This window comes from Arvicola amphibius, chromosome 11 (genome assembly GCF_903992535.2).
Source record: "Arvicola amphibius chromosome 11, mArvAmp1.2, whole genome shotgun sequence".
NCBI classification, from domain to species: domain Eukaryota; kingdom Metazoa; phylum Chordata; class Mammalia; order Rodentia; family Cricetidae; genus Arvicola; species Arvicola amphibius.
This window is the reverse complement of record NC_052057.2, coordinates 56,789,724-56,817,268: the sequence shown is the minus strand read 5'-3', so window position 1 is coordinate 56,817,268 and position 27,545 is coordinate 56,789,724. Positions and strand designations below refer to the sequence as shown.

The 27,545-nt window shown below is 37.4% G+C and overlaps 1 protein-coding gene across 1 annotated transcript in view; it reads left to right on the top strand.

Annotated features, from left to right (window-relative positions):
* Lrrcc1 (leucine rich repeat and coiled-coil centrosomal protein 1) overlaps positions 1-24,580 on the top strand; it is a 32,904-nt gene extending 8,324 nt beyond the window's left edge. Inside the window, exons 7-17 of the mRNA XM_038347833.1 lie at positions 2,594-2,742; positions 6,114-6,318; positions 7,260-7,399; positions 8,076-8,277; positions 9,171-9,356; positions 10,145-10,319; positions 11,162-11,325; positions 12,964-13,172; positions 13,258-13,395; positions 14,077-14,212; positions 23,759-24,580. Of these exons, the coding sequence (XP_038203761.1) occupies positions 2,594-2,742; positions 6,114-6,318; positions 7,260-7,399; positions 8,076-8,277; positions 9,171-9,356; positions 10,145-10,319; positions 11,162-11,325; positions 12,964-13,172; positions 13,258-13,395; positions 14,077-14,212; positions 23,759-23,881 (1,827 nt within the window). The 3' untranslated portion in view covers positions 23,882-24,580. The remainder of the gene's footprint in view (positions 1-2,593; positions 2,743-6,113; positions 6,319-7,259; positions 7,400-8,075; positions 8,278-9,170; positions 9,357-10,144; positions 10,320-11,161; positions 11,326-12,963; positions 13,173-13,257; positions 13,396-14,076; positions 14,213-23,758) is intronic.
* The last annotated feature ends 2,965 nt before the right edge of the window (positions 24,581-27,545 follow it).

Below are 27,545 nucleotides of genomic sequence, written 5' to 3'. Positions count from 1 at the left end.
TAAACCTGTCAGTTTTATCATCAAATTTTAGGGCATAAACCTAACCCTTGCCCCAGTCCTACAGTTTCTGCATCCATGGATTTAACCCACTACTGAACAAATAAAATCAAATAAAAGAATTATATGTTTACTGACATGAACCATTTACTAGGTTTAAAATTAATTGCTTCTGATTGAACATTCACAAACTTTTTTGTCATTATTTCCTAAATAATGTAGTGTAATAAATAGATTATATTAGGTATTATGACAGGTATTGTATTGATAGAAAAATTAGTCTAGACAACTTAATATATACTCACATATGCATGTTATATATAAAAGTGCTATGCCATTTTATATAATGGACTTGAGCATTTAAATATTTTGTTATTTGAGGTTGGTTCTGGAACCAATCCCTGCAGAAAGTTAAGAATGGTGTATTCATATAAAAGATTGCTTTCTCTTTGTACTTACCAAAGTTGAGAAATTAATACAAATACCAAAATGCCACTGTATTACTTACAGTGGGAAGAAAGGCTAATACACTTGAGTTTTCCTTACAAGTTTCTGCTCTACATGGAGGCTCATCTAGCCGGAAGACCTGGCTAACCAGTGCCAACTAAGCAAGAGTCAGAGGCAAATGTAATGATTACGGTTTTTTTTTTTTTGAGAGATTTATGTAAAGTTTATTTATTTTTATTTTTTTTGGAAGGAAATTTTTTTTTTCTCTCTCTCATGGTTTATTTTTTTTTATATTTAAAAATTTCCATCTCCTTCCCTCCTCCTCCCCCTCCCTCCCCTCCTCCTCCCCCTTCCCTCCCCTCCTTCTCCCCCTTCCCTCCCCTCCCCTCCACCCATACCTCCCCTCCCTCCCTCTCAAGGCCAAGGAGCCATCAGGGTTCCCCACTCTATGCTAAGACCAAGGTCCTCCCAACTCCCCCCAGGTCCAGGAAGGTGATCGACATGAGGATTTAGAAATCTGATGTCTGTATTTCCATTGCAGGGACATCAACCATGATAGTTATTTTAAAAAGACTACACTTTTTGCCTGCATAATTCTTTTCTTAAATGTTTGTTATTCTTTATAGTGATCCAATTATACTTTCATGTATAAAACTCACTCAGTCCTCTTAATAGTAAGAATATACTTCTTAATACTCTGGTTACTGATAGAATCTGTTTATTATGCTATATTGTGTCAATTTTAACCTTTTAAGTACCATAGGGTATTTAAATCATGTTTTCAAATTTTTATATTAGAAATCATAGTCTGTTTCATCTTGAATATGTTGAAAGACTACACAAAAAAATCATAATCTTTTTTAAAATTCTTGACTCTAAATAGTGAGTCACCAAAGCACATCCATTGTGAAATTTATGAATTAGCTTGTCCAAGTAACTATTACCTTACTTAATACATTTTTTGTATAAAAAATTATTTACTGTTTATGTGTGGGTGTTTTACCTGCATGTATGTCTGTACCATGTCCTGGTGCCCACTAATGAACAGAAGAGGGCATCAGATCTCCTGGAACTGGGGTCACAAATTGTTGTGCCATGTGGGTACTGGAAATTGAAACCAGATCCTCTGGAACGGGAGCTAATGCTCTTAACCACTGACCCATCTCTTCAGCCCCTTACTTAACATGTTTTCTAAAAATATTACTTATATATGTAACTAGAGGTGTTTGTATTGGAAAACTGTGCTTTGGATTATTCTCTGCGTTTTATTCTTTGCAGTTGTAATCGCAAAATGAGACAGCCTTACCTTAAAGATTTATATGTAAGATCGTCTTTAGTTAACTGTAATGTTTTAAGAGACTTAGACGAGCAGAAGACTGACATAATTAAAGTAGACAAAAGTGTCTCGGACGACAACACTTACCGGGTACGGTTTAGAAAGTTAAGAAAAACTTAAATATAAAATCCTTTCTAGTTAACCATTCTTTATGAGCAATAAATGTTTGTAGTTTGTCACTGATGGGAATTGGCTTCTTTTATGCTTCTTGATTTCCAGACTTTGTGTAGTATTACTGCTTTTACATTTGCTAAAGATGAGATCAGTTGAAATGATGCTACATTCTTGTGGAGGAGAATCTATTAGGAATTTTCCAGCTCCTTTTTCTTAAATAAATAGTTCCTAGTTTAAGGGTGATACTGTATCATTTCAAATATAAAGATAAATCTTCGTGTTTTCTCAAAGAAGTATTCTGTATAACTGTCTTGTTGGTTGTCCTAAAACCCAGTTTTGGAAAAGGATTCAGAGATGCTTAAAATATTTTAAAAATTCAAGACTTGCTGATTGTATTAGATAACTTGCCCTTATTTTATATGTTTGAGTACTGGTTATTCCACTATGCTCTGTTAAAAAAAAAATGTGCTCTAATAGTTGGATTGCTTTCTATAATTGTCATGACCCTAGCATCTAACATTCATTTGATACGGTTGTGTACCCATCGCTATTCTGTGCTATTCTGTGTGCTTTGAGTTCATTAACTCTCATCGTAGCTTTTTACAGCAGGTACTGTTACTATAAAATAAATGAAAGACTGAGGCAGCGAGAAGTTGGGTAACTTTTTCAAATTCTTGAAGCATTGCTATTTTCTTTTAGTCCCTCTTGGAGCAGTTAGACCAAGAGAGAGAGATGAGGTGGAAAGCTGAGCAAGCTGAAAAGAAACTTATGGATTATATCGATGAGCTGCTTAAGCAAGCAAGTGAGAAAAAAGATGTTCACAGCCTGGCTCTCATTACTACAGACAGGTAAGACAAAATATGCCCTTAAAGATGTCCCTCAGAGCCTGAAGATTACTAGATGTGGAAACCGGAAAAAATTAGGGGGAATGAATACATTTGACTTTCACTTGATTTTAAGATTTAGTGCTTTTTTGTTACATAAATTGGGAATTTGGGGTACGTGTAGTTGACCACTTGTACTGGGAAGTGTCAGGTAGGTGAGTATTATAAATAACCAATGAGATAAGTAAGACTTTGTGGGGTGGGGTGACTTGCTTTGTAGAGTACCATATTTATAAAGAGCTGGCATTGGCCATTGGCAAATTTCTCCTTGAGGTTTATAAATCCTAGTCTCTTTTTATGTACTCACTTTCTGCTAGCTTTGGTAGTACCACATAACCCAAATTTCCTAATTCTTTTCTTATTTTTTTCTTGTCTAGTCTGTCTGCTATTTGTCTGAGGGTTTTTATTTTACCCCAGTACTTTCTTTAATGTTGCTCTATCTTATTTCATCATGTGAAAATACATTGATTTCTATAGTTAATTCTGACATGATCCCTTTTCTGAAATAGTTATTAAGTTTCTTCCCTAGAATTCCTTTAGGATTTTTTTTATTTGGTTGGTTGGTTGGTTTTTATTTTTTGTTTTGTTTGTTTTTCTTATCCCTGAAAGAACACTAGGTCTCCAGACTTGCTATTGGCCATAAGTGGATTGGGACGTTGCTAGTAGTTCAGTTTTGTGTCTGTAGCATGGATAATTCCTCCTATAAAATCTCTTCTGAAAGCTGGGCAGTGGTGGCGCACGCCTTTAATCCCAGCACTCAGGGGGCAGAGGCAGGTGGATCTCTGTGAGTTCGAGGCCAGCCTGGTCTACGAGAACTAGTTCCAGGACTGGCTCCAAAGCCAAAGAGAAGCCCTGTCTTCAAAAACAAAAAGACAAAAAAAAAAAAAAAACAAAAAACAAAAAAACAAAAAAAAATCTCTTCTGAATATTAAATTGAGGTACACTGTTTCCAACATGATCCCTAATTTGTTTTAGACATTTGATTTTATAATACTAATACTTAAAAAACAAAATCCTGTCCTACCTGCTTGTTTTATATGTTGTACCTGTGTGATATAAAAAAAGAAACCACGTTAAACATGTACAGTGCGAATCTTTGTAGCTGCACATTTTTGGCACTCTTATGTGAGTGCTTCTGTCAGTTTCCTGCCTTATTTGTGTTTGCGGCATCACTTTACTGAATATATGGAAGAAAATCTACTGGGGGCCTAGAGTTCCAGCCTCCTCACCCCTCACGGCTCAGAATAGGATGTTTAAGGCAAGTGAAAATCTGAGAGTTAAAAAAAAATTAACTCAAGTACATTACTGCTACATGTTCTTTATTCCTTTGCATGAAGAAGCAACAAGAAGAAAAAGAAGGGGTGGTCTTCATAAGGTTTCTGTAGCAGGAAAATTCCATAGGGAAGGACAATGATAATATACATATCAAAATCACAAAAAGGGTAGGTAGATCCCGATAAATCGGTAATACTCCACAGGTGACAACACCCAGGAAAGAACCAGCATCCAAGGGGAAATACCTGACATTCCAAAGCATTAGATAAAGTTACTAAATATCCTGAACCTGGATTTCACCCACACCCAGAGCTGTCTGTCTGGAAAGGGTGGGGCATCCCACCTTCCTGAGCAGTGCCTGTCTTCTATAGAAATTTCTATGTGGTCTGTTAGCAAGCAGTTTTGTGGTAAATTTAACTGTTGGAACAAAGAATGAATGTTGTCGCTCTAAGGCCTCATGGTATGGGGGAATGGAAAGGTCATTCTGTTGCTTGTATGGTGCTGAGATATTTTTGGGTGAATACTGTTTTTGAAACCATGATTTCACAAGATTTTAGAGAATTGGCAGTGGCATATCCAAAAGACAAGTGTCCCCACAGGCTCTGCAAAACAGATGCCCCATAAGTTGTACTCTTGTGGGTCTGCCTTTATGAACCTGTCAGCTGTACATTTACTGTGTAATACTTGTGGCCTCCGATAAAAATCCCAGTCAGGAAATGAGTGACTGGCATAGGGAAGGGAATAAGGTTCAGACACCCTCAGGAGCAGAGCCCTGTTACGTGACAAGTTTATAGAGATCCAGGATGAGTCACAGGGATACTATAGAGGACAGGATTTCTCTTCAGGATAAAACCAAGCTGTTTTAGGGGTTGTTTATTACATTTTATTTCCTTTGCATTATAGTTGAAATTCCTTTTAGTGTTGGCTTTTTTTTTTTTTGGTTTGGTTGTGTTGTGTTGTGTTGAGTTTTTGAGGCAGCATCTCACTACATAGCTCTGGCTGGACTGGAAATCACTAAGTAGTCTGCACTTGAACTCAAAAGAGCTTTACCTGTCTCTTCCTCCCAGGTGCTTGGAATACAGGTGTGGCCCTCCAGGCCTGGTTTGGCATACTTTGTCTCTTGTTTGGGGCTATATGTGAATAATTTTTGTTTTACTTCGTAGTATGGATATTAATTAAATACACTTATTAGAAGCTAATCTCAAATGCTCACCAGATTTCATTGAATTTGGGATGTTTGGAACACACTTCCTTTCTAGCTCTATACATTCTCTCATTTGTACCTGATGTCAATGGTCCATATTCTTTGCTCTCTTGAGAAGTCAGTCTCAGTTGTTCTGATTCCGCTTTTATCTACACCCATGTTTGTTTGGTATCTTGAGATTAATGCCTCACAGCTCTTGATGTTCTTGTGTGTACCTCGTATCCATCACCTAGTCTGAAGGCTAGGGGGTCATACTATAAATAATGTTATGTCAACAAAGTAAATCTCATTTATTATAGTATCTTAATTGTTCCAACTTCCTTGGACAATAGACTTGTTGATCTAATGAGTTAGCAAAAGTGCCTTTCCTATATTTTGTGTGTTTTCAGGTTAGCCCATCCTGAGAAAGGAGCATCTTGCTTCTTACTCTGTATTCTTTACTTAGTAAATGGTGTGCCATTAATATCCTGTCACCTTCCAAAACTAGAAATAATTGTTCTACCACCTTTTTCTCAAAGCCAGTTGGTATCAATATCTTCTTGATTCTGAATCTTACAATATATATCTCCCTTAAGGGCGGTGACTATACCTTATTTATACTGAATGCTTTTAAAAACTTTACATCTAGCCCAAAGTTGAGACACACGGGGTAGAGTACTGCTGTGAAGTAATAACATTTATCTGAGTTTCTCTAACTTAGGACCAATGCTTTCCTGTTACAGCAAAACGTTAGTTTCAGAGTCGGGACAAATGCATATATTATTTCAGATACTGATCACTATTTTAAGCCTTAACATTGATTACAATTTTCATACATGTAACATTCTTACGATCGCATATATAATTTATGCTTCAGGCTAAAGGATGTTATTCTTAAAGAGAGACATTCCAAGGCTCAACTTGAAATTATAGTTCACAGACTTCAAAATGAAGTTAAAAAGCTAACTGTTGAACTAATGAAAGCACAAGATCAACAGGAAGATCACATCAAACACTTGAGAACCCTGGAAAAAGCATTGGAAAAAATGGAGAAGCAGAAAGCACAGCAACAGCAGGCACAGGTATCTGAATGGATCCATGATGTGGATTCATGGCTTCCTCCCAGAACCTAATTGTATATTATAGTAAACTCAAAAGATACCAGGCTCTATGCAGAAATTAAGTCACTGTTGTTTTTAATATAGCATTCACACAGCCTGTGGATTGTGTCTTTATTCTACCAGTACTTACATAAAGCAATTATAAGAGTTGACAGAAATATTGCAGGTACGTAGGCTCATATTTTTGAGAGATAGCTTTCAAGTCTTTATGGTACTTGAAAGAGTTTTCACTTTCATGCTTTTGTCATGGAACCTGTCCAAACATGTGATGTGATACAAATCAATAATAATTGATGTCAGTATATTTGATGTTTCAACTTTGTCTGACAATATCATTCTTAATTCAGTAAAGTTTGAAAACAGCTCAGTTATCAAGTCATGCCATTTAATCAACATTTAGAGGAGCTGCCATAAAATACAAGCTGGTAGGTAGTTACAGAGTTGGCCATGAAGCTCCTTGCTAGCTCACGAAGCTCTTAGGTCTGCCAGCTTTTCTGTATAAGGACTTTCCCTTTTCTCTCAGATACTGATCTTAGTCATGTTCTCCCTAACATGCTGAACGTCAGCACACCTCAGAGCACTCTCACTCACCATGTGTCTGGCAGTCTGCTTGTTTGACCTCTGTACCTAACTCCAAAAGGCATGACTTTCTCCCCTTCTCCATCTTCCCCCTCCAGGTAGCTGCCAAGGTCTACAGCTTGCCTGCCCTGTGTCTTTTCTTTTAAACTAATGAAACTGCCCTTGGCCTTTAAACAAACTGACCAAATATAAAGTAGAAGCAGAGCAGTGACTGTAAGTGCTGTCACCATGTGTACAACACACAAATGAGACTACAACTAACTTTAGACCTAGAGACAGGGGGATAATTGTGGGACTGTTGTAATCATTTGTACCTCATTCAGATGAGACTTATCCAAGAGGTGGAGCTCAAAGCCTCGGCTGCTGATCGAGAAATAAACTTACTTCGAACTTCTCTTCACCAAGAAAAGGAGCAAGTGCAACAACTTCATGAACTTCTGGCATTGAAAGAAGAGGAACACAGGTGAATGAAACGTATCAAGACAATATTGATATTCATAAGTATAAAAGGAAATCTCTGGTTCTGTCCACCCTCTTTCCTACCCAGCAATTGACCATTTAGTGACGTCTGACAGAATTAACTCATGGAGGGCTGGCAACATGGGTTAACACCAAAGCCTGACAAGTATGGTTCCTGGGACCCTTGTGACACAAGGAAAACCAGCTCTTGCAGGTTGTCCTATGACATCTATGTATGACATAACACGTAATCTATCAACCAGTCAATGTAGTGAAAAAAGATTAAAATCAGAATTAACTTATGAAAAAAATGTATTTACGCCTCTATTAAATACAGTCCTTTAGAAATAGCAGCTGAAAAACAAATGTGTGGCTTTGGTGTCAGCATGAAAAGAAGATTCTTATAAATAATGCACCTTATTTCCGCATTTCTTCAAGCTTAACAAAAATTGCCCATCCTGTAGAGAGGTAGCTGTTAACTTCCAAATAACTATTGTAAGACTACTCAGTATGTATTCTTTAAAGCAGTAGACTATGAACTTCCTCTGTCTATACATTCTTGTGTTTTAAAGCAAAGAAGCGATCTTCCATTAATCTTAGGTGATGCAAAATGTTAAAGGCTATTTAAAGACCTTTGAATTTTTATTTCATGAACTTCATTGCTTTGGTTTCCATTCCAGGAAAGAAATTGAAACTAGGGAGTTTTTCAGTGATGCAGAGTTTCAGGATGCATTAGCTAAAGAAATGTCCAAAGAAGAAAGAAAGCATGAGCAAGAAGTAAAAGAATACCAAGAAAAAATTGATATATTAAACCAGCAGTATTTGGATTTAGAAAATGAATTCCGTATTGCTTTAACTGTTGAAGCCAGAAGATTTAAAGATGTAAGAATTGATGTGTAGCTTTATTGATAAGAGAACCACATTTTAGAATCTTACAGTCTTTCCATATCTGTTAATGCTATTCCCAGTCTTCTAAGTGCTTATGCCAAAAACTAATGCCAACATTGACTCCTTTTTCTCTGATACTCCATAATGAGTACCTTACAAGCTTTTTGTAGTGTTATTTTTAGAATATAGTCTTTCTTACCAACTTTGTATTAACATGTAAGTTAGATGTTATGCCACTCCTCAACTAATTTGCCCTTCCATTTTATTGAGAACAATAATCAGAACTCTGTTGTAGCTGACTTCATGTTCTTGCCATTTTTCCTTTACTCATGCTACTCCCATCACATGTATTATACTTTTCCTCGAAGCACCTTCCTGCCCAGAACACCTTCCCTACATACATTTACATCCTTGTTGTCTGCTGGTAACCTCTCAATAACAATGTCATTTAAAATTGAACATTCCTCTTACAGTACTTTACATCCCTCTAAGTTTATGCTTTCTATATAGTTTCATGATGCATCGTTTCTTCCTGTTGGTATACTGCTAGTCCCTAACTACTACAAGACAATTTAGTCTGTTTTCTCCATTAGTACACTGCAGTACCCAACAGTGGCTGACCTGTAGCAATTGCTCAGCGAATATATGTTATACAAATGAATCTTGGTTCTTACATACATTCACTACTTAGTTTCTTGGGTAACTAAACAAATGAGGAGCTAACTAAATAAATGTGTTTTATCTGCTGGGAATTAGTAGATGGAAACAAACTACCTCTGATTTTTGTTTTGCTAAAATGCAAGGTTTTTAAACGAAAATTGTAAACTGTTTCTAAATGCAATATTTTCTATTTGGGAAGCTGATGTTTATAATATTTTGAAATATAGGTTCAAGATGGTTTTGAAGATGTTGCAACTGAGTTAGCCAAGAGCAAACATGCTCTTATTTGGGCTCAACGCAAAGAAAATGAATCATCATCTTTAATTAAAGATCTGACCTGTATGGTGAAGGAACAAAAGACAAAACTCTCAGAAGTCTCCAAATTGAAACAGGAAGCAGCCGCGAATTTACAGGCAAGAGTCTGGAGTGTCATTTCCTTGGAGCTTTTGCATCACCGCAAGTGTGAGCTGTGCAGTTCGGGGTGCTCAGGATTAATTTGGAGATGTTCTTAATGAAAGTATATCCCATGAAATTGATTTCATAGATGATATTGCTTTTATCAAAATATCTAAGTGTGTCAGGTATAGTAATACACACTTTGAGCCCAGCTCTTAGGAGGCAGAATCAGTCAGAGGGATCTCTGAATTAGAGTTCATCCTGCTCTACATTTTGAGTTCTAGACCCCTTGGGTAAACATAATGATACTCTATCTCAAAAAATAAATAAAATATGTAAATAAATTACTTAAGTAAATTTACTTTTATGAAGGTGTTACCAGTTGCACATGATACTCAAAAGGTGTTAAGGTTTGAGAAGTGCCACTTGTGTTAATGGTATTAATTAGCCTTTAAATTCATGTCTATTAATATTTGTATTCTTTCATCTGAGAACATAACTTTTGTAAAGTTATAGATAATTTAAATATTTCATGAGAAATTTTGACAATTGTAGGTTCAGTTTTTCTCTTTGACAATTATAGAGTAAAAGCTTTAGAAAATAGCTTTTTAGATGTTGGCATTTGCGCATGTGTCTTAAAACTTGGTGTAAATTTTGGTAATATTTACTTTTTAATTGCTTAAAGAGCTCTTTTTCAAAGATGTAAATAAAGAAGTGTACTTTAATAAAAATTTATAGTGTATATAATTTTAATGTTTATAATTAAGTGAAATAATTGGTGATTTTGTGTTTTGTGGGTGTATAGAATCAAATCAACACTCTGGAAATTTTGATTGAAGATGACAAGCAGAAGAGCATTCAAATAGAAATTCTTAAGCATGAAAAAACGCAGCTTATTTCTGAGCTAGCAGCCAAGGAGTCCCTGATCTATGGTTTAAGGACAGAACGAAAAGTATGGGGACATGAACTAGCACATCAGGGTAAGTCTCAAGTTTTTAGATGGAAAATAGCCATTGTGAGAAAGCAATACATGTCGATATTGAAGTAAAAAGTTGTTTCCCTGCCTATGAAATATAAGGTAAAAGCAGTGCTTTATCTGGTAGGATAAATACGCATTTACCAGCCAGAGAGGAACACACACCTCTCAGGAAGTAAGAAATCATTTCAGCAGTTAAGTTGTTGAAGTGCCAGGTATGGCAGTACATGCCTGTAGCTGCTGCTGCCCTGGAAGCTGAGAAATAAAATCACTCAAGAGCAGATGAGGGAATGGTAGCTTTGATACCTTTATTTGAATTTATTTTTCACTGATATATAAAAACAGTAAAATTGTATATTTTCACGGGATATTGTGGTGATACTGCTCTATATTAATAGTAACATCTAAAATGAGTATTCATATTTGTGACATAGTATTTTGCATGGACAGAAGTAAAATTTTGTATGAATGAAAACCTATATACATTGTAGGTAAATTCTTAGTCTTGTTCCTTTTCTGATTGTTACATAGCAAATGAAAATTAAAAATCATGTCTCAACATTTACAAATAGCTTGGAAATTTTGAATTGTTAGGTACTGTTTAAAACAAAGTATTATTTATTTATTCTATAGTAATTTCTAATGTGATTGTGTTTGCTCCATCTTACCTATATAGGGTTTATAATAGCTGAAATATTTAGAATGCTTTCTTTCCTGTTGACTTACATTATTGTATGCTTTGGGTTTTAAATACATTTTTTCTGTTTTTCTCCTTATTAGGCTAGGTTTTCATAAAGTACAAAAATTCCCAAGGTGTGTTGTTTCTAACTGGCATTTGTTTCTTAGGATCGTCACTAGCTCAGAGTCGTGGGAAATTAGAAGCCCAGATTGAAAGTTTATGCAGAGAGAATGAGTCTCTGAGAAAAAGCCATGAGAGTGACTGTGATGCCTTGAGAATAAAGTGTAAAATCATCGAGGACCAAACTGAAACCATCAGAAAATTAAAAGATGTAAGCTTAATATTTTCTTTTGGGAAAAAGGCTGATGTCAGATTTAAAAGTAATAATTTATATTTTTAATCTTCAATTGTTGTAGTTTTTTGTTTGGTTGGTTTTGGGCTTTGGGTTTTTTTTTAATTTTTATTTTTATTAAAAATTTCCGCCTCCTCCCCGCCTCCCATTTACACCCTCCCCCTCCACTCCCCCTCCCTCCCCTGTCCAGAGAGCAGTAAGGGTTCCCTGCCCTGTGGGAAGTCCAAGTTCCTCCCCCTCCATCCAGGTCTAGGAAGGTGAGCATCCAGACAGGCCAGGCCCTCCCAAAGCCAGTATGCGTAGTAGGATCCAAATCCAGTGTCATTGTCCTTGGCTTCTCAGCAGCCCTCATTGTCTGCCATGTTCAGGGAGTCCGGTTTTATCCCATGCTTTTTCAGTCCCAGTCCAGCTGGGCTTGGTAAGCTCCGAATAGATTAGCCCCACCATCTCAGTGGATGGGAGCACTCCTCACAGTCCAGACTTCCTTGCTCATGTTTTCCCTCCTTCTGCTCCTCGTCAGGACCTTGGGAGCTCAGTCCAGTGCACCAATGTGTGGCTCTGTCTCTCTCCATCCATCGCCAGATGAAGGTTCCCTCACGGTCCTGACTTCCTTGCTCATGTTCTCCCTCCTTCTGCTCCTCGTCAGGACCTTGGGAGCTCAGTCTGGTGCTCCAGTGTGGGGCTCTGTCTCTATCTCCATCCATCGCCAGATGAAGGTTCTATGGTGATATGCAAGATAATCATCAGTATGGCTATAGGATCTGGCCTTTTCCGACTCCCTCTCCTCAGCTACCCACGGAACAGCTGGGGGCATCTTACTGGATACCTGGGAACCCCTCTAGAATCAAGTCTCTTAATAATCCTAAGATGGCTCCCTTAATTAGGATACATGCTTCCTTGCTCCCATATCCACCCTTCCTATATCCCAAGCATCCCATTCCCCCAAGCTCTCTCCCTATCCTCCCCTTCACGCTTTTCTCTCCCCATCTTCCCTTACCCCCAACCCACCCCACCCCCAAGTTCCCAATTTTTGCCCGGCAAACTTGTTTTGTTTTTCAAGACAGTGTTTCTCTGTAGCTTTGGAGCCTGTTTTGGAACTCTATCTGTAGGCCAGACTGGCCTCGAGCTCACATAAATCCGCCTGTCTCTGCGTCCTGAGTGCTGAGACTAAAGGCATGCACCACCACCAACCATCTAACTATTGTAGATTTTAAAGAGAGATAGAATATCATGTTTCCAATTAAAGTTTTTCACCTTGCACTCAGAAGTACTATGTGGTACTTATTAAATTGAATCTTAATTTGAATTTTTGTTGTTGTTGTTTTTACTGTTTTTTGAGACAGGGTCTATGTATCTATGTATTTCTGGGTGGCAAGGAAACAAACTAGCCTGAAACTCACAGAAATCTGCCGCCACTGCCTTGAATGCCGGGATCAAAGGCATGTGGCACAATGCCTGGCTTATTATTGCCTTTGAAATAACAGAACATGAGGCATCTGTAAAAGATTAGCCATGACAAGAAAATTTGATATTATATATAATGTTATGTTCAATATCCTTTTAGGTCTTAACTTTTACCATATGCAACATCTAAAATAAATTACTGATTTTTTTAAGTGCTTACAAGAAAAAGATGACCAAATCAAATTATTACAAGAAAAGATCACTTTCGTAGAGAAATGTACTCAAGAGCAACTTAATGAAAAATGTTCACAACTAGATAATGTGATTGAAAAATTAGAAAGACACAATGAGAGAAAGGAAAAACTAAAACAACAGTTGAAAACAAAGGAATTAGAACTTGAAGAAATCAGAAAAGCTTACAGGTATTGTATAATACTTGCCACTGAGAAAGTTTTAGATTAATGATTTCATGTTCTTCGCTTTTAAAGTTATTTCCTGTCTTTTTAGCACATTAAATCAAAAATGGCATGATAAAGGAGAACTACTCTGTCATCTTGAAACACAAGTAAAAGAAGTCAAAGAAAAATTTGAAAACAAGGAAAAGAAACTTAAAGCAGAGAGAGACAAAAGCCTTGAGCTACAAAAGTAAGCATTAAGTCATGAAGGATGTGGGGTCCCTTTAAACATACATACTGCACGGGCTTGGTAAAACACATGTAAAGAAAAAAAAAGATGCCAAAGTAATGGTGGACATAATTAATTTGCTAAGAAAATTATTTTCATGTCATCTATAAAATAGAAAGTAATAGATCCCTCCTGATAACTTGATAAATATGTAATTCTCCATATAGCATAGTCCCTGAAACATAGTAATTATTATATGTACATTTTATTACTAACATTGCTGTCACTATCTGAATAAAATCTTGCTTGGTGTAAATGGAATTCAGATAGTCACTTGACTGCCAAGAGCAGTGTAGATTTAAATAGCAATTAGCCTGCATAAACTGAGGAAGAGAAATGATTTTAAAAGAGATCAAAAAAACTACGTAGCTAACTGCAATTTTTTAGTTTTGTTCTAAAAAAAAAACACTCAGTAGGAAATAAGGATTTACCTTTAATATATAAATCTATTTTTAAAATAATTTGTAAGATAGAAGTTTCTGTGGAAAATGGGTATTACAATTTAATGGCTGGTTCTGATTTCAAGATGCAGAGTGTTATTAATAACAGTCTGCAGATGACTTCTCACTCCACCTAAGAAGAAGCCCACTTAATCTGTGTACCCATATGCATAGGGGTATTTTCTCCTTTTTTTTTTTAAAGGGATGCACTAGAAAAGCTTCAAAGCATGGATGATGCTTTTAAGAAACAAGTTGATGCAATTGTTGAAGCTCATCAAGCTGAAATAGTACAACTAACAAATGAGAAGCAGAAATATATTGATTGTGCGAATTTAAAGGTACTGTGAGTTAAGATTTACTTTAAAAATCAATATTAAATGATTATAGTTAAAAAAATTTGATTTTTGAAAATTAGAAGAAACTACACATTTTAATGCTATAACTACTGAAGAACACATTGTCAAAGTTGTCCTGCATCCAGGCACCACTTGGGTCATTTCTCGATAATAACTCCAATGAACTAAGTCCTAAGTTAGATCCCAGTTGAACTTGTCCACGATCTTGGCAGTCTTCTGTGAATTTCCCTTTGGTTGTGGCAAGGAAAAAGTATAAATGCAGTCTATCACTGCCTTGAGAAAGTTCTCAGCTATCGCTTCCCTATTCATTGAGTCTTAAATCAGTCAGCTTTGTCATCTTGATGAGAATGAGTTCCTGGTGCTGCCAAATCAGACATCAGGTACTTTACCTCAGAAGGAAAATGGTCAAACCAAGGTATTCTAACAATCACACAAATATTCCAATATGGCCACTCTGTTGAGATCCACAAGATTCAAAAATATGTAAGAACTTTTCATTAATTTTCAAGTAGTAATGGAAAAAAGCAAACAGAAGGAGGGTGTGTAAGATTCAGAAATGAGCAGCCAAAAAGCGTCCAAGGGCAGAAAGCACAGTAGTGTATGCTTATCTTGTAATCTTAGTATTTAGGATGAGGGAGGAAGATGAAATGTTCCTGCCAGATTGGTCTAAATAGAAAGATATCTATCCAAAAGAAGGGGGAGAGCTGGAAAGATGGCTCAGCTGTTAAGAGCACTGAACAATCATGAGGCTCAGAGTTCAGATACTGTTATCCATATAGCAAAAGCCAGGTTACCACACCCTATAAATGCCAGCAACTCCAGCTCTGAGGGATCCACTGACCTCATCTGACATTCACATACTCATGTAGAAACATACCAACTCATGCACACATAAATAAGTCTTAAAGACACAAAGTCATTCTTAATTAGAATGTGGTTTAAGTAAAGTTACCCTTAGGACTCTAAAGAGAGAAAACGGTCTTATATAAATAATAGTTCATGGGAATAATGACTAAGTTATTTCACTTGAAGTCAGTGGTGATTTCAGGTATTTTATTTAATATGATATAAAAATGCTATGGGCAATAAAACAGGAGTTAGGCTTTTGGCTGAAAATAGTGAGGATGATGTTGGACCTAATACCAACATGATTTGGTAAAGAGTTGAAGAAATGCTTTCTTTTTTTAATTACTTTATAAATAACACAAGTTGAAATTCCCACTTGCTCCCCTCCTCCCACTTCTCTTCCGCTCCCCTACTCACCCTCCCCAGCTTCCTCTCCAGTCCAAAGAGAGGGCAGGGTATCCTGCCCTGTGGGAAGTCCAAGGCCCTCTCCCCTCCATCCAGGCTCAGGAAGTTGTGCATCCAAATAGACTAGGATCCCAAAAAGCCAGTACATGCAGTAGAGACAAATCCCAGTGCCATTATCATTGGCTTCTCAATCTGCTCCAATTGTCAGCCACATTCAGAAGGTCCAGTTTGATCCCATGCTCATTCAGTCCCAGTCTACCTGGCTTTGGTGAGCTCACATTATTTCAAGCACACTGTCTCAGTGGGTGGATCAACCCCCCGTGGTCCTGACTTCTTTGGACATATTCTCCCTCCTTCTGCTCTTCAACTGGACCTTGGGAGCTCAGTCTAGTACTCCCATGTGAGTCTCTGTCTCCATCTGTCGCCAGTCGAAGGTTCTATGGTGGTATTCAAGATAGTCATCAGTCTGACTACAGGACAAAGCCAGTTCAGGAACCCTCTCCTTCACTGCCCAGGGTCCCAGCTGGGGACATCCCTGTAGACTCCTGGGAACTGCTCTAGAGTCAAGCCTCTTGCCAACCCCACAATGCCTCCCTAAATTAAGATATCTTCTTCTCTGCTACCATATCTGTCCTTCCTCCATCTCAACCATCCCATTCCCCCAAGCTCTCCCCAACCCTCCCCTTCTTCCTTCTCTCTCCCTCTCACCCCCTCCCCCAACCTTCATCCCTATGCTCTCAACTTTTGCCTGGTAATCTTGTCTGCTTCCAATTTCCAGGAGGATCCATATATGTTTTTCTTTGGGTTCACCTTATTACTTAGGTACTCTAGGATCACAAACTATAGGCTCAATGTCCTTTATTTATGGCTAGAATCCACTAATGAGTGAGTACATATCATATTCGTATTTTTGGGTCTGGGTTATCTCAGGATAGTGTTTTCTACTTCCATCCATTTGCATGCAAAATTCAAGATGTCGTTTTTTACCACTGGGTAGTACTCTAATGTGTAGATGTGCCACACTTTCTTTATCCATTTTTCCATTGAGGGGTAGGTATCTAGGTTGTATCCAGGTTCTGGCTATTACAGATAATGCTGCTATCAACATAGTTGAACAAATGCTTTTGTAGTATGTAGTGTGGGGCTGCGGGCTGCATTCCCGACTGGCTCCCAGCCGCCGGCTAGCTTTACGTCTGAAATAACAACACACAAATTGTATTCTTTTAAACACTGCCTGGCACATTATTTTCAGCCTCTTACTCACATCTTGACTAACCTATATCGAATAATCTGTGTAACACCACAAAGTGGTGTCTTACCAGGAAAGATTCAGCATGTCTGACCTGGCGGCTGGCTTCATCGCATCTGTCTTCCTGAGCAGAGGCACGGCGGTCTGGCTCAGAGAGCAGAGGCATGGCGATTTATCTCACTTAGGAGAGGCGTGGCATCTGACTGAGCCATCTACCTCACTTCCTTCTTCCTGTTCTGTCAACTCCACCCACCTAAGGGCTGGCCAAGGCAGTTTGTTTATTAATGAATGAACTCAACACAAACAGAAGACTTTCCCAAATCAGTAGTATGATTGGGCATCTTTTGAGTATATTCCCAAGAGTGGTATTGCTGGATCCTGAGGTAGGTTGACTCCCAATTTTCTGAGAAACCGCACACTGAATACCAAAGTGTTTGTACAAGTTTGCATTTCCACCAGCAATGGATGAGTGTTCCCCTTACTCCACATTCTCTCCAGCATAGGTTATCATAGGTGTTTTTGATTTTAGCCATTCTGACAGGTGTAAGATGGTAACTCAAAGTTGTTTTGATTTGCATTTCCCTGATAGCTAAGGAAGTTGAACATGTCCTTAAGTATCTTTTGGCCATTTGAAATTCTTCTGTTGACAATTCAATGTTCAGTTCAGTACCCAATTTTTAATTGGGTTATTTAGAGTTTTAATGTCTAGTTTCTTGAGTTCTTTATATATTTTGGAAATCAGACCTTTGTTTGATGTGGGGTTGGTGAAAATCTTCTCCCATTCAGTGGGTTGCCTTTTTGTCTTAATGACAGTGTCCTTTACTTTACTGAAGCTTCTTGGTTTCAGGCAGTCCCATGTATTCATTGTGGCTCTTATTGTCTGTGCTACTGGGGTTTTATACATAGAAAGTGGTCTCCTGTGCCCATGTATTGCAGGCTACTCCCCACTTTCTCTTCTATCAGGTTCAGTGTGGTCAGATTTATATTGAGGTCTTTAATCCATTTGGACTTGAGTTTTATGCATGGTAACAGACATCTATTTTCATTCTTCTACAGATTGATATCCAGTTATGCCAGCATCATTTGTCAAAGATGCTTTCTTTCTTCCATTGTGTGCTTTTAGCTCCTTTGTCGAAAATCAGGTGTTCATAGGTTTGTGGATTAATATCCGGGTCTTCTATTCGATTCCATTGGTCAACGTCTCTGTTTTTATGCCAATACCAAGCTGTTTTCATTACTATGGCTCTGTAATAGAGTTTTATGTCAGGGATGGTAATGCCTCCAGAAGTTCCTTTATTGTATAGGATTGTTTTGGCTATCCTGGTTTTTTTTATTTTTCCATATAAAGTTGATTATTGTTCTCTTAAGGTCTGTGAATAATTTTATTGGAATTTTGGTGGGGATTGCATTGAATGTATAGATTGCTTTTGGTAGGATTGCCATTTTTACTATGTTGATCTTCCTATCCAAGAGCATGGGAGATCTTTCCATTTTCTGGTATCTTTTTCAATTTCTTTCTTCAAAGACATAGTTATTGTCAAATAGGTCTTTCACTTCCTTGGTTAGTGTTACCCCAAGATATTTTATGCCATTTGTTGTGGCTATTGTGAAAGGTGAAGTTTCTCTGATTTCCCTCTTAGCTTCTTTATCCTTTGTGTATAGTAGGGTTACTGATTTTTTTTTTTTTTGAGTTGATCTTGTATCCTGCAACATCACTGAAGGTATTTATCAGCTGTAACAGTTCTCTGGTAGAATTTTTGGGGTCACTTATATACACTATCATATCATCTGCAAATAATGATAGTTTGACTTCCTTCTTTCCAGTTAAAATCCCCTTTATCTTCTTACGTTGTCTTATTGCTATTGCTAGAACTTCAAGCACTATATCGAAGAGGTATGGAGAGAGTGGACAGCCTTGTCTTGTTCCTAATTTTAGTGGAATCACTTTGAGTTTCTCTCTATGTAATTTGATGTTAGCTGTCAGCTTGCTGTATATTGCTTTTATTATATGTAGATACGATCTTTGTATCCCTAATCTCTCCAAGACCTTTATCATAAAGGGGTATTGAATTTCGTCAAATGCTTTTTTGGCATCTAATGAAATGATCATATGGTTTTTTCTCTCAGTTTATTTATATGATGGATTACATTGATAGATTTTTGTGTGCTGGACCAGCCCTGCATCTCTGGGTTGAAGCCTACTTGATCATAATGGATGATTTTTTTGTTTTTGATGTGTTCTTGGATTCGGGTTTGCTAGCATTTTTGAGAATTTTTGCATTGATTTTCATGAGTGAGATTAGTGTGTAGTTCTCTGTCTTGGTTGAGTCTTTGTGTGGTTTTGGTATCAGAGTAACTGTAGCTTCATAAAAAGAGTTTGGCAGGGGGCTGGAGAGATGGCTCAGTGGTTAAGAGCATTGCCTGCTCTTCCAAAGGTTCTGAGTTCAATTCCCAGCAACCACATGGTGGCTCACAACCATCTGTAATGGGGTCTGGTGCCCTCTTCTGGCCTGCAGACATATACATAATAAACAAACAAATAAATATTTTTTAAAAAAAGAGTTTGGCAATGACTCTTTTTGTTTCTATTATGTGGAATACATTAAGGAGTATAGGTATTAGCTCTTCTTGGAAGTTCTGGTAGAATTCTGCACTAAAACTATCTGGCCCTGGGCTTCTTTTGTTGGAAGGTTTTTGATGACAGCTTCTATTTTCTTGCCAGTTATAGGTCTATTTAAATTGCTCACCTGGTCTTGATTTGCTTTTGGTACATGGTATTTATCTAAAAAATTGTGCATTTTGTTTACATTCTTTTTCATTTACAAGCTTTTGTAATAAGAACAAATGATTCTCTGAATTTCCTCAATGTCTGTTGTTATGTGCACCTTTTCATTTCTGATCTTGTTAATTCTAGTGTTCTCTCTCCGCCTTTTGATTAGTTTGGATGGGGTTATGTCAATCTTGTTGATTTCCTCAAAGAACCAGCTCTTTGTTTCATTGGTTCTTTGGATTGTTTTCTGTATTTCTATTTTGTTGATTTCAGCCCTCAGTTTGATTATTTTCAGTCTTTTACTCCTCCTGGGTGAGTCTACTTTTTTTTTCTAGAGCTTTCAGGTGTGCTGTTAAGTCTCTAATATGAGCTTTCTCTGTTTTCTTTATGTGGGCATTTAGTGCTATGAACTTTCCTCTTAGCGCTGCTTTCATTGTGTCCCATAGGTTTGAGTATGTTGTGTCTTCGTTTTCGTTGAATTCAAGGAAGACTTTAATTTCTTGCTTTATTTCTTCCTTGACCCAGGGGTGATTCAGTAGTTTACTGTTCAGTTCCCATGAGTTCATATTCTTTCTGTGGGTAATATTGTTGTTGAATTCTTTACTCCATGGTGATCCGATAAGACACAGGTGGTTACTAAAATTTTTTGTGTGTGTCTGTGGATGTTTGCTTTGTTACCGAGTATGTGATCAGTTTTTGAGAAGGTTCCATGAGGTGCTGAGAAGAAGTTATATTCTTTCCTATTTGGGTGGAATGTTTTATAGATGTCTGTTAAGTCCATTTGATTTATTACCTCTGTTAAGTCTCTTATTTCTCTGTTAAGTTTCTGTTGACCTGTCCATTGGTGAGAGAGGAGTGTTGAAATCTCCTGCTATTAGTTTGTGCAGTTTGATGTGTGATTTGAGTTCTAGTAATGTCTCTTTTACATATGTGGGTGCTTTTATATTAGGGGCATATTCATGATTGAGACTTCATTTTGATGAATTGTTCCTGTTATGAGTATAAGGTGTCCTTCTCAATCTCTTCTGACTGATTTTAGTTTGAAATCAATTTTGTTAGATATTAGGATAGCCACAGCCACTTGTTTCTTAGGTCCATTTGATTGGAAAACATTTTCCCAACCCTTTACTCTGAGGTAGTGTCTGTCTTTGAGGTTGAAGTGTGTTTCTTGTAAACAACAGAATGTTGGATCCTGTTTTCATATCCATTCTCTTAACCTGTGTCCTTTTATAGGTGAATTGAGTTCATTGATATTAAGCGATATTAATGAGCAGTGGTTGTTAACTCTGTTTTTTTTTTTTTAGTTGTAGTGTTTGTGTGTTTCCCTTTTTTGAGTTGTGTTGGTGGAGGATTATCAGATGTCTGTGCTATTGTGGGTGTTGTTGGCTTCCTTGGTTTGTGGCTTTGTATTTTCTTTAAGGCTGGGTTTGTGGCTATGTATTGTTTAAATCTGTTTTTGTCATAGAAAATCTTGTTTTCTCCATCGATGGTGAAAGAAAGCTTTGCTGCGTATAGTAGTCTGGACTTGAATCCACAGTCTCTTAGAGTCTGCAACACATCTATCCAAGACTTTCTGGCTTTTCATAGGTTTACCTTTATATGTTACTTGACCTTTTTCCTTTGCAGCTCTTAAAATTCTTTCTTTAATTCTGTATGTTTTGTGTTTTGATTATTGTATGACAAGAGGATGGGTTGTTTTTGTTTGTTTGTTTGTTTGTTTGATCCAGTCTATTTGGTGTTCTGTAAGCTTCTTGTACCTTCGTAGGGATATCCTTTTTTAGGTTGGGAAAGTTTTCTTCTATAATTTTGTTGAATATATTTTTCTGGGCCTTTGAGCTGGAGTTTTCTCCTTCTTCTACCCCTATTATTCTTATGTTTGGTCTTTTTATGGTGTCCCAGATTTCTGCGATGTTTTGTGTTAAAAATTTGTTGGGTTTGATGTTTTCTTTGATCAATGAGTCTATTTACTCACTAGTATCTTCAGCGCCTGATATTCTTTCTTCTCTCTTGTATTTTGTTGGTTATACTTGTCTCTGTAGTTCCTGTACGTTTACCCAGATTTTCCATATCCAGCCATCCCTCTGTTTGTTTTTTCTTTATTACCTTCATTTCAGTCTTCAAGTCTTGAACTGTTTCCTTTACCTGTTTGATTGCTTTTTCTTGATTTTCTTGGGTATCTTTTAGGGATTTATTCATTTCTTCTAACTTTTTTTGTCATCTCTTCCATTTCTTTAAGGAAGTTTTTCACTTAGGTCTCCATCATTTTCATAAGGTTACATTTAAAGTATATTTCTTCTACTTCTTCTGGGCTAGGATGTTCAAGTCCTCCTGTTCGCTGGATTCTGGTGTTACCATGTTGCTTTTCAGAATGTTGGAGTAATTCTTGCACTGGCACCTACCCATTTCTTCCTTCAAATGAGACCAGCAGAGTCTTAGTTTCTTGGTCCAATCCTTGCTTGGCTGACTGAGTACTGTCTTGGTCTGCCCTCTAATAGGTCCCCTCAGCACTGCTGCAGGCTCTCAGATCCCCTCAGCCCTGAAGCCGGCTGTGTTGGGGGTTTTAAGGACCTCACAGATGAAAAGGTGGGTTTGCGACAAGGTGGGATGGGGTAAAGAAAGCAGCAGGAACACTCCCCGCTGGATGGCCAGAAATGCTTAGAGAATTGGAGGTGGCCTGGATTCCGTGCCCCAGGACTGTCCCAGAGAGAGGCATTTCATGCTGTCCGGCCGTGTGGCCCGTTACTCACCTCTCCATTTCCCCTCAGCACGGGATCAGGGTCTCTTGCAGAGTTCCAAGGACCTCGCAGACAAAAATCAAGAAATGCTTTCTTATGTTGGTTTTTAACAGACAAACTCCGGGGAGTCCTGCTGCCTGAGGTTTATTACACGGTTAAGTTTGTGTTGTGTTAGAAGTTACAAGCTTCTTTTTTCAGGATGGTCCTGAGGGACTTCCTGGTGCTGCATGGTTTATTTCATGATGTAATGAGTTCTTGAGAATTCTTAAGTCCAAAGGCCTTGCTCCTGATCATCCTGAAGATCTCTACCATTTAACTAAGAAAGCAGTTCCTGTTCTCAAGCCTCTGAAATGAACAGAAAGGACATGGATGCTAAATTCAACCTGATTCTGATAGAGTCGGATACACCAATTGGCTCCTTAATATATGATTAAGTGGGTCCTTCCATCCAGCTGGAATTAAGAGTCATCCACAGTCTCTGATCTTAATGGCGTAAATTTGTCTTGTGTACTAAAGCAACAAAATTACTTTAAATTAAAAAAACTAGAAAAATAGAATCAGAGCTTAAAATAATCAGACACAGGAAGTATATAGATCCTGAGGCATCACAGACCATGGTAACAATTTAAATTAGGAAAAGTTGGAACTGGAGAGTTGGTTTTAAGGTTGAGAAAACTAGGCTCTTGGGGAGCACCCAAGCTTGGTCCCCAGCACCCACATGATGGCTCACAATCAACTGTAACTCTGGTCCCAAGGACTCAATGCCCTTTTCTGACCTCCAATAGCACTAAGCATGATTGTGGTCATCGTATATGTATGCAGGCAAAACACACATGCACATAAAATAATAAAAATGAATCTTAAAAAATAAATTAGGAAAAGTTATTTTCTTAAGGAAATGAAATTAGGAGATCTGTATTAAGAAGGTGAGGAATGAAGTGATAGAAAAAAGTGGTCACAGTTAGCTGTGTCAGACATGGTGAGCTACATAGAAGAATCAAGCAGAAGTCTGTAGTGTGTCATACAGGAGTCTTAGGGGAATGTGAGCTACGAATGGATGGTAAAATTATATTTCAAAGGTGAAAGACAGACCTTTAGAAATGGAAGATGGGCCGAATTGAAGAGAGATTGCTTTGGGAGGGAAGTTGTGTGAGTTGGAAATCTTTAAGGGGTGAATGTTTTAAGTTGAACTCAGCATTGGCAGGCAGCTCAGAGCAGTGGAATGTTGGAATCAGAAAACTGGGTTTCTGTTCTCTCTATAAAACAGGGATTTCACATTTTCTAAGGTCAAAATGCAGGTAAACACTTTGCTTTATTTTCTTCAGGAGACTCTTCAGACTAAATAGGTAATACACTTGAAAGTACTTTATATAGTTTTCAGTTTTATCATTTGAAAAAAGTTACATCTTGCTAACTTCATTTAATGAATCACAAATTATAGAGTACATAAAATACATCATTGATTTTCAAAATGCACAATTTTTTTTAGAAAATTAAAATGTAAAATGTATACATTGGTTTAGGTTCAGCAAGTTGAAGAAGAAATGCGAGAACTTCTGGAAGAAACATGCAAGAACAAAAAAATAATGGAAGGAAAAATTAAGCAACTTGCTTGTGCTCTAAGTGAAATTCAGAAAGAAATGTGATGTTTGTGGGAACAAATTTAATTGAAATGGACCAACAGACCTATTGTACAAATAATTAAATACTGTAACCGTAGTAACTGCTATGACTTTGAAATGTCTCTTTCTACACATTTCATTATGAATTTTTAAGAGACTTGATGAAATAATTGTATGTGTAGAGTTTTTATAATAAACTATTGATAATTATATATATTAGAATGACCTATCATGATAACTAGACTTCAAGCACTTTTTCTTGTCTTTGTCCTGTATGTACCTTGTTGGTAATTACACGTTTATTTGCAGGTTTGTAAAGGAAGGTTAGAATTTGAGTAAAGGAGAGAGGAGAGAAAGTAATCATTGTTGTTAACTTGTGCTAGTGCAGAACTAATTATATTTATAGGTTATCCTTTAGTTGATGTAGCTCTGTTCTTTCAAAGCATCTATAACATGTAGCCAAAAATTTAACATCTATATGATTAAAAAAATATATATATGTTGTCATTCAGAAAGCAGGTGTAGCTATCTCCACATGGTCAGTTTCCTCTTTTCTGGTATTTTTGTTTCATTAAAGATGACATTTATACTTTTATAAATATTGTCTGATCTAGAAGAGCACTGCATTCCTACCATCATCCACACTTTCAGTCACTGCATGAAGAGACTTCTGACTTTGCAACTGGAAGCACTTCATCTCCTAGCATGTCCTGAGCTGCTGTGTCACTGCCGTCACCTCTCACACTGGAAAATATACCCTGTGTCATTTCTGAGAGGAAGAAAATGTAACACATTTGAAAACTAGTACCATTAGTAAACTAAATTTTAAAAAGTAACTAAAACCCAAATAATAAGTGTTCTTAAAGGAAAGGGTCTTGTGTGCTCTTAGAGCTGAGCAACATACTGCAGTCTGGGCTATTTTCAGAGAAACCAACATGTAATAGGCATTTTGGAAGCAAGAAAAAGAATAGCTGCAAACCTACTAAATTTGGTTTTAAATAATTAACCAAGATAATTTTTGTATGTTTGTGTTTCTTTTATTTTTTGAGACAGGGTTTCTTTGTAGCTTTGGAGCCTGTCCTGGAACTAGCTCTTAGAGAGCAGACTGTCCTCCAACTGAGTGCTAGGATTAACGGTGTGCACCACCACTGCCTGACCCAACAGATAATTAAAAAAAAAATCATTATAAAAAGATTTCACCCTTACAGTGTCAGCTACAGTTCGAGAAATTTGGAAGGGAACAGAGAATTCTTACCATAATACAGGTTGGGAAGAATTCAAAATAGTAGAAAGACATTCACACATTAATGAAGACTTACAAAATACATTGTCAGTCAACCCTGTAAGAAAGATGCCAAAGAAACTAAGGCAGAAAGGAAATTATACCTGACAACTCAAACCCACCAAAGGAAATGGTTTACTACAAAAGTTAAATTTTTAGATAAAAGATTAGAATTTTGGCTAGCTGGCAGAAATTACTCTTGTTGAATTTATACCATAGAAGATAGCAGAAAATACCAGAAGCTTGGTAACTGTAGTGTGTGTTTTGTTCATATTACTGTAGTATTGAATTGAAGATTAGTGCTCACATGCATACAATGATCAGTAGAGTATTAACTAGGAAAGTAACCCCCAAAATCATTAAGATGCCAAATCTAGGCATGATGCCATGCATACTGCTCACCACAAGGAGACTCAAGTAGGTGAACCACATTGGAGACTCTACATTTGAATGACTACAAGGGGTTTACTGACCTTCCCAGAAAAATAATCCTGATGGTAAAAGTGTTATAAAACTTCTAGAAGTAGTCCTAACTAGGTACAGCAATAAAAGAAGTATTCAACAAAAACCTCAGAAATGATAGCAAAGGCCTGGACGATGTTGTATTTTCTGCACCTCCACTTCAACCTGGGGAAACTCCGTAGATGGTTGTGGGTGTGGGCAAGTCAGGTTTCTTCCCTTTGCTTTTGGCCGAAGTGGACAAGCTGTTAGGGTTATGCATGAGTTCTGAACGTTATTAGGCTACATTATGGTTGATAATCACAGCCAAGAAGGGAAGGGACACCATCCATCCAGCTCCCACTCATGACATCAAAATACTAGGAGTCTAGTTACTAACCCTTAAGCAGGTCACAAATCAGATGATACCTATTGGGAGAGGCAGATCTAGAAGAGACCCAGACCCAGGTTTTTTGAAGTAGAATCTCTTGAACCTGCATATAGCCACCAAAGCTTTCCCCAAAGGGGAAATTCAAGCTAACCACTCTAATAGGTGCAGTAAATGTAACTCTTATCAGTTTATCAGATGAAACCAATTAATGACTGGAAATCATGCCTGACTTGAGAATTTCATAAATATGTTCTTGTAAGGTGTCTCCTGTTACTATAGAGGACATGTTGCTCAAATTTCCCATTTTATTTTGAAATCATCTACATTAGAAAATTCAAGTTATTGACTGTATTCTATGGCCAGGTTGGATCATTTTTCTACAGTCTTGGCAGTTCAAAATACTCACTTACCCCTCAGGAGAATAAGAATGGCATCTAGAGAGATGGAAAGGGGCACCACTTAGAGTCAGGTCAGGAGGAATCAACATGTTAAGTGTATTTGACTTTATTAATACAGTGTTTAAAGTGTGTGATATCACCTTCCTGGTGTTGATCTTCATGTGTCAGTATTATGTATAAAGACATTGCAAACTGATTTTTTGTTGCTCTTTTAATTTTGTTCTGGAAAATAGCATAATTGAGTCATAGTTTAGAATTTAGCTGTTCAACATGTGATCAGAGAACCAAGAGAATATAACTTGGCAACTTCTTAAGCATACAAAAATTCTCAGGCACAGCCTCACATGCTCAGCACACCTCTCCTACCGAGCTTCCCTCTCCCAAGACCTACCTTTGAAACAGGAGCATGGGGTGATAGGAGTTTATGTTCACATGTAGGAAGCATTGGCTGACCCAGAGCTCTGCAGTTAACTTTAGCTCTAGACCTATTACTGCTTTGTGAAACCAAGTTCTTAAGTATCTGCCCTGAGTAGGGCCTTTACATCTCTGCTGGAGGCTTCTGTAGAGCTGTCATACTAATTTGCCTGCTTTCACCTCAGATATACTCTTCAGATATATAACGCCTTTTTTTGTTGTTTGTTTTTTGAGACAAGGTTTGTCTGTAGCTTTGGTACTTGTCCCAGAACTAGCTCTTGTAGACCAGGCTGGCCTCGAACTCCCAGAGATTCACCTGCCTCTGCCTCCCGAGTGCTGGGATTAAAGGTGTCTGGTAAATAGAGCGATTTACCAGAACAATATTTCTGCTACCCCAGATCACAAATGTCATTAGTAGTACTATTTGTCAAAGCAAGTCTTGGTCTATTTGTGTGATTTGATTATGGTTGGATAGGCTATACAAATGGTTCTGTGCAGTAAGATTTTAGTGCAAATGATAGTTGAGGATTGCAGTTTGCCATTACAGTATAATGTAGCTCATCCTTTTGACTCTGCTTTTGCTACTATTTCAAATCTCAGATAAACATAATTTCTACTTCAGGTTAAGATCTGTTCATATGCATTTGGATATACCAAAGGATGGTATTATATGCAATTCCTGTACTTTTTCTTTAATATTCAATTAAATATGTGAGTTCAAATGGTAGCTGACAGTAAGTCTGATTGTTATGGGAGCCAATGCCT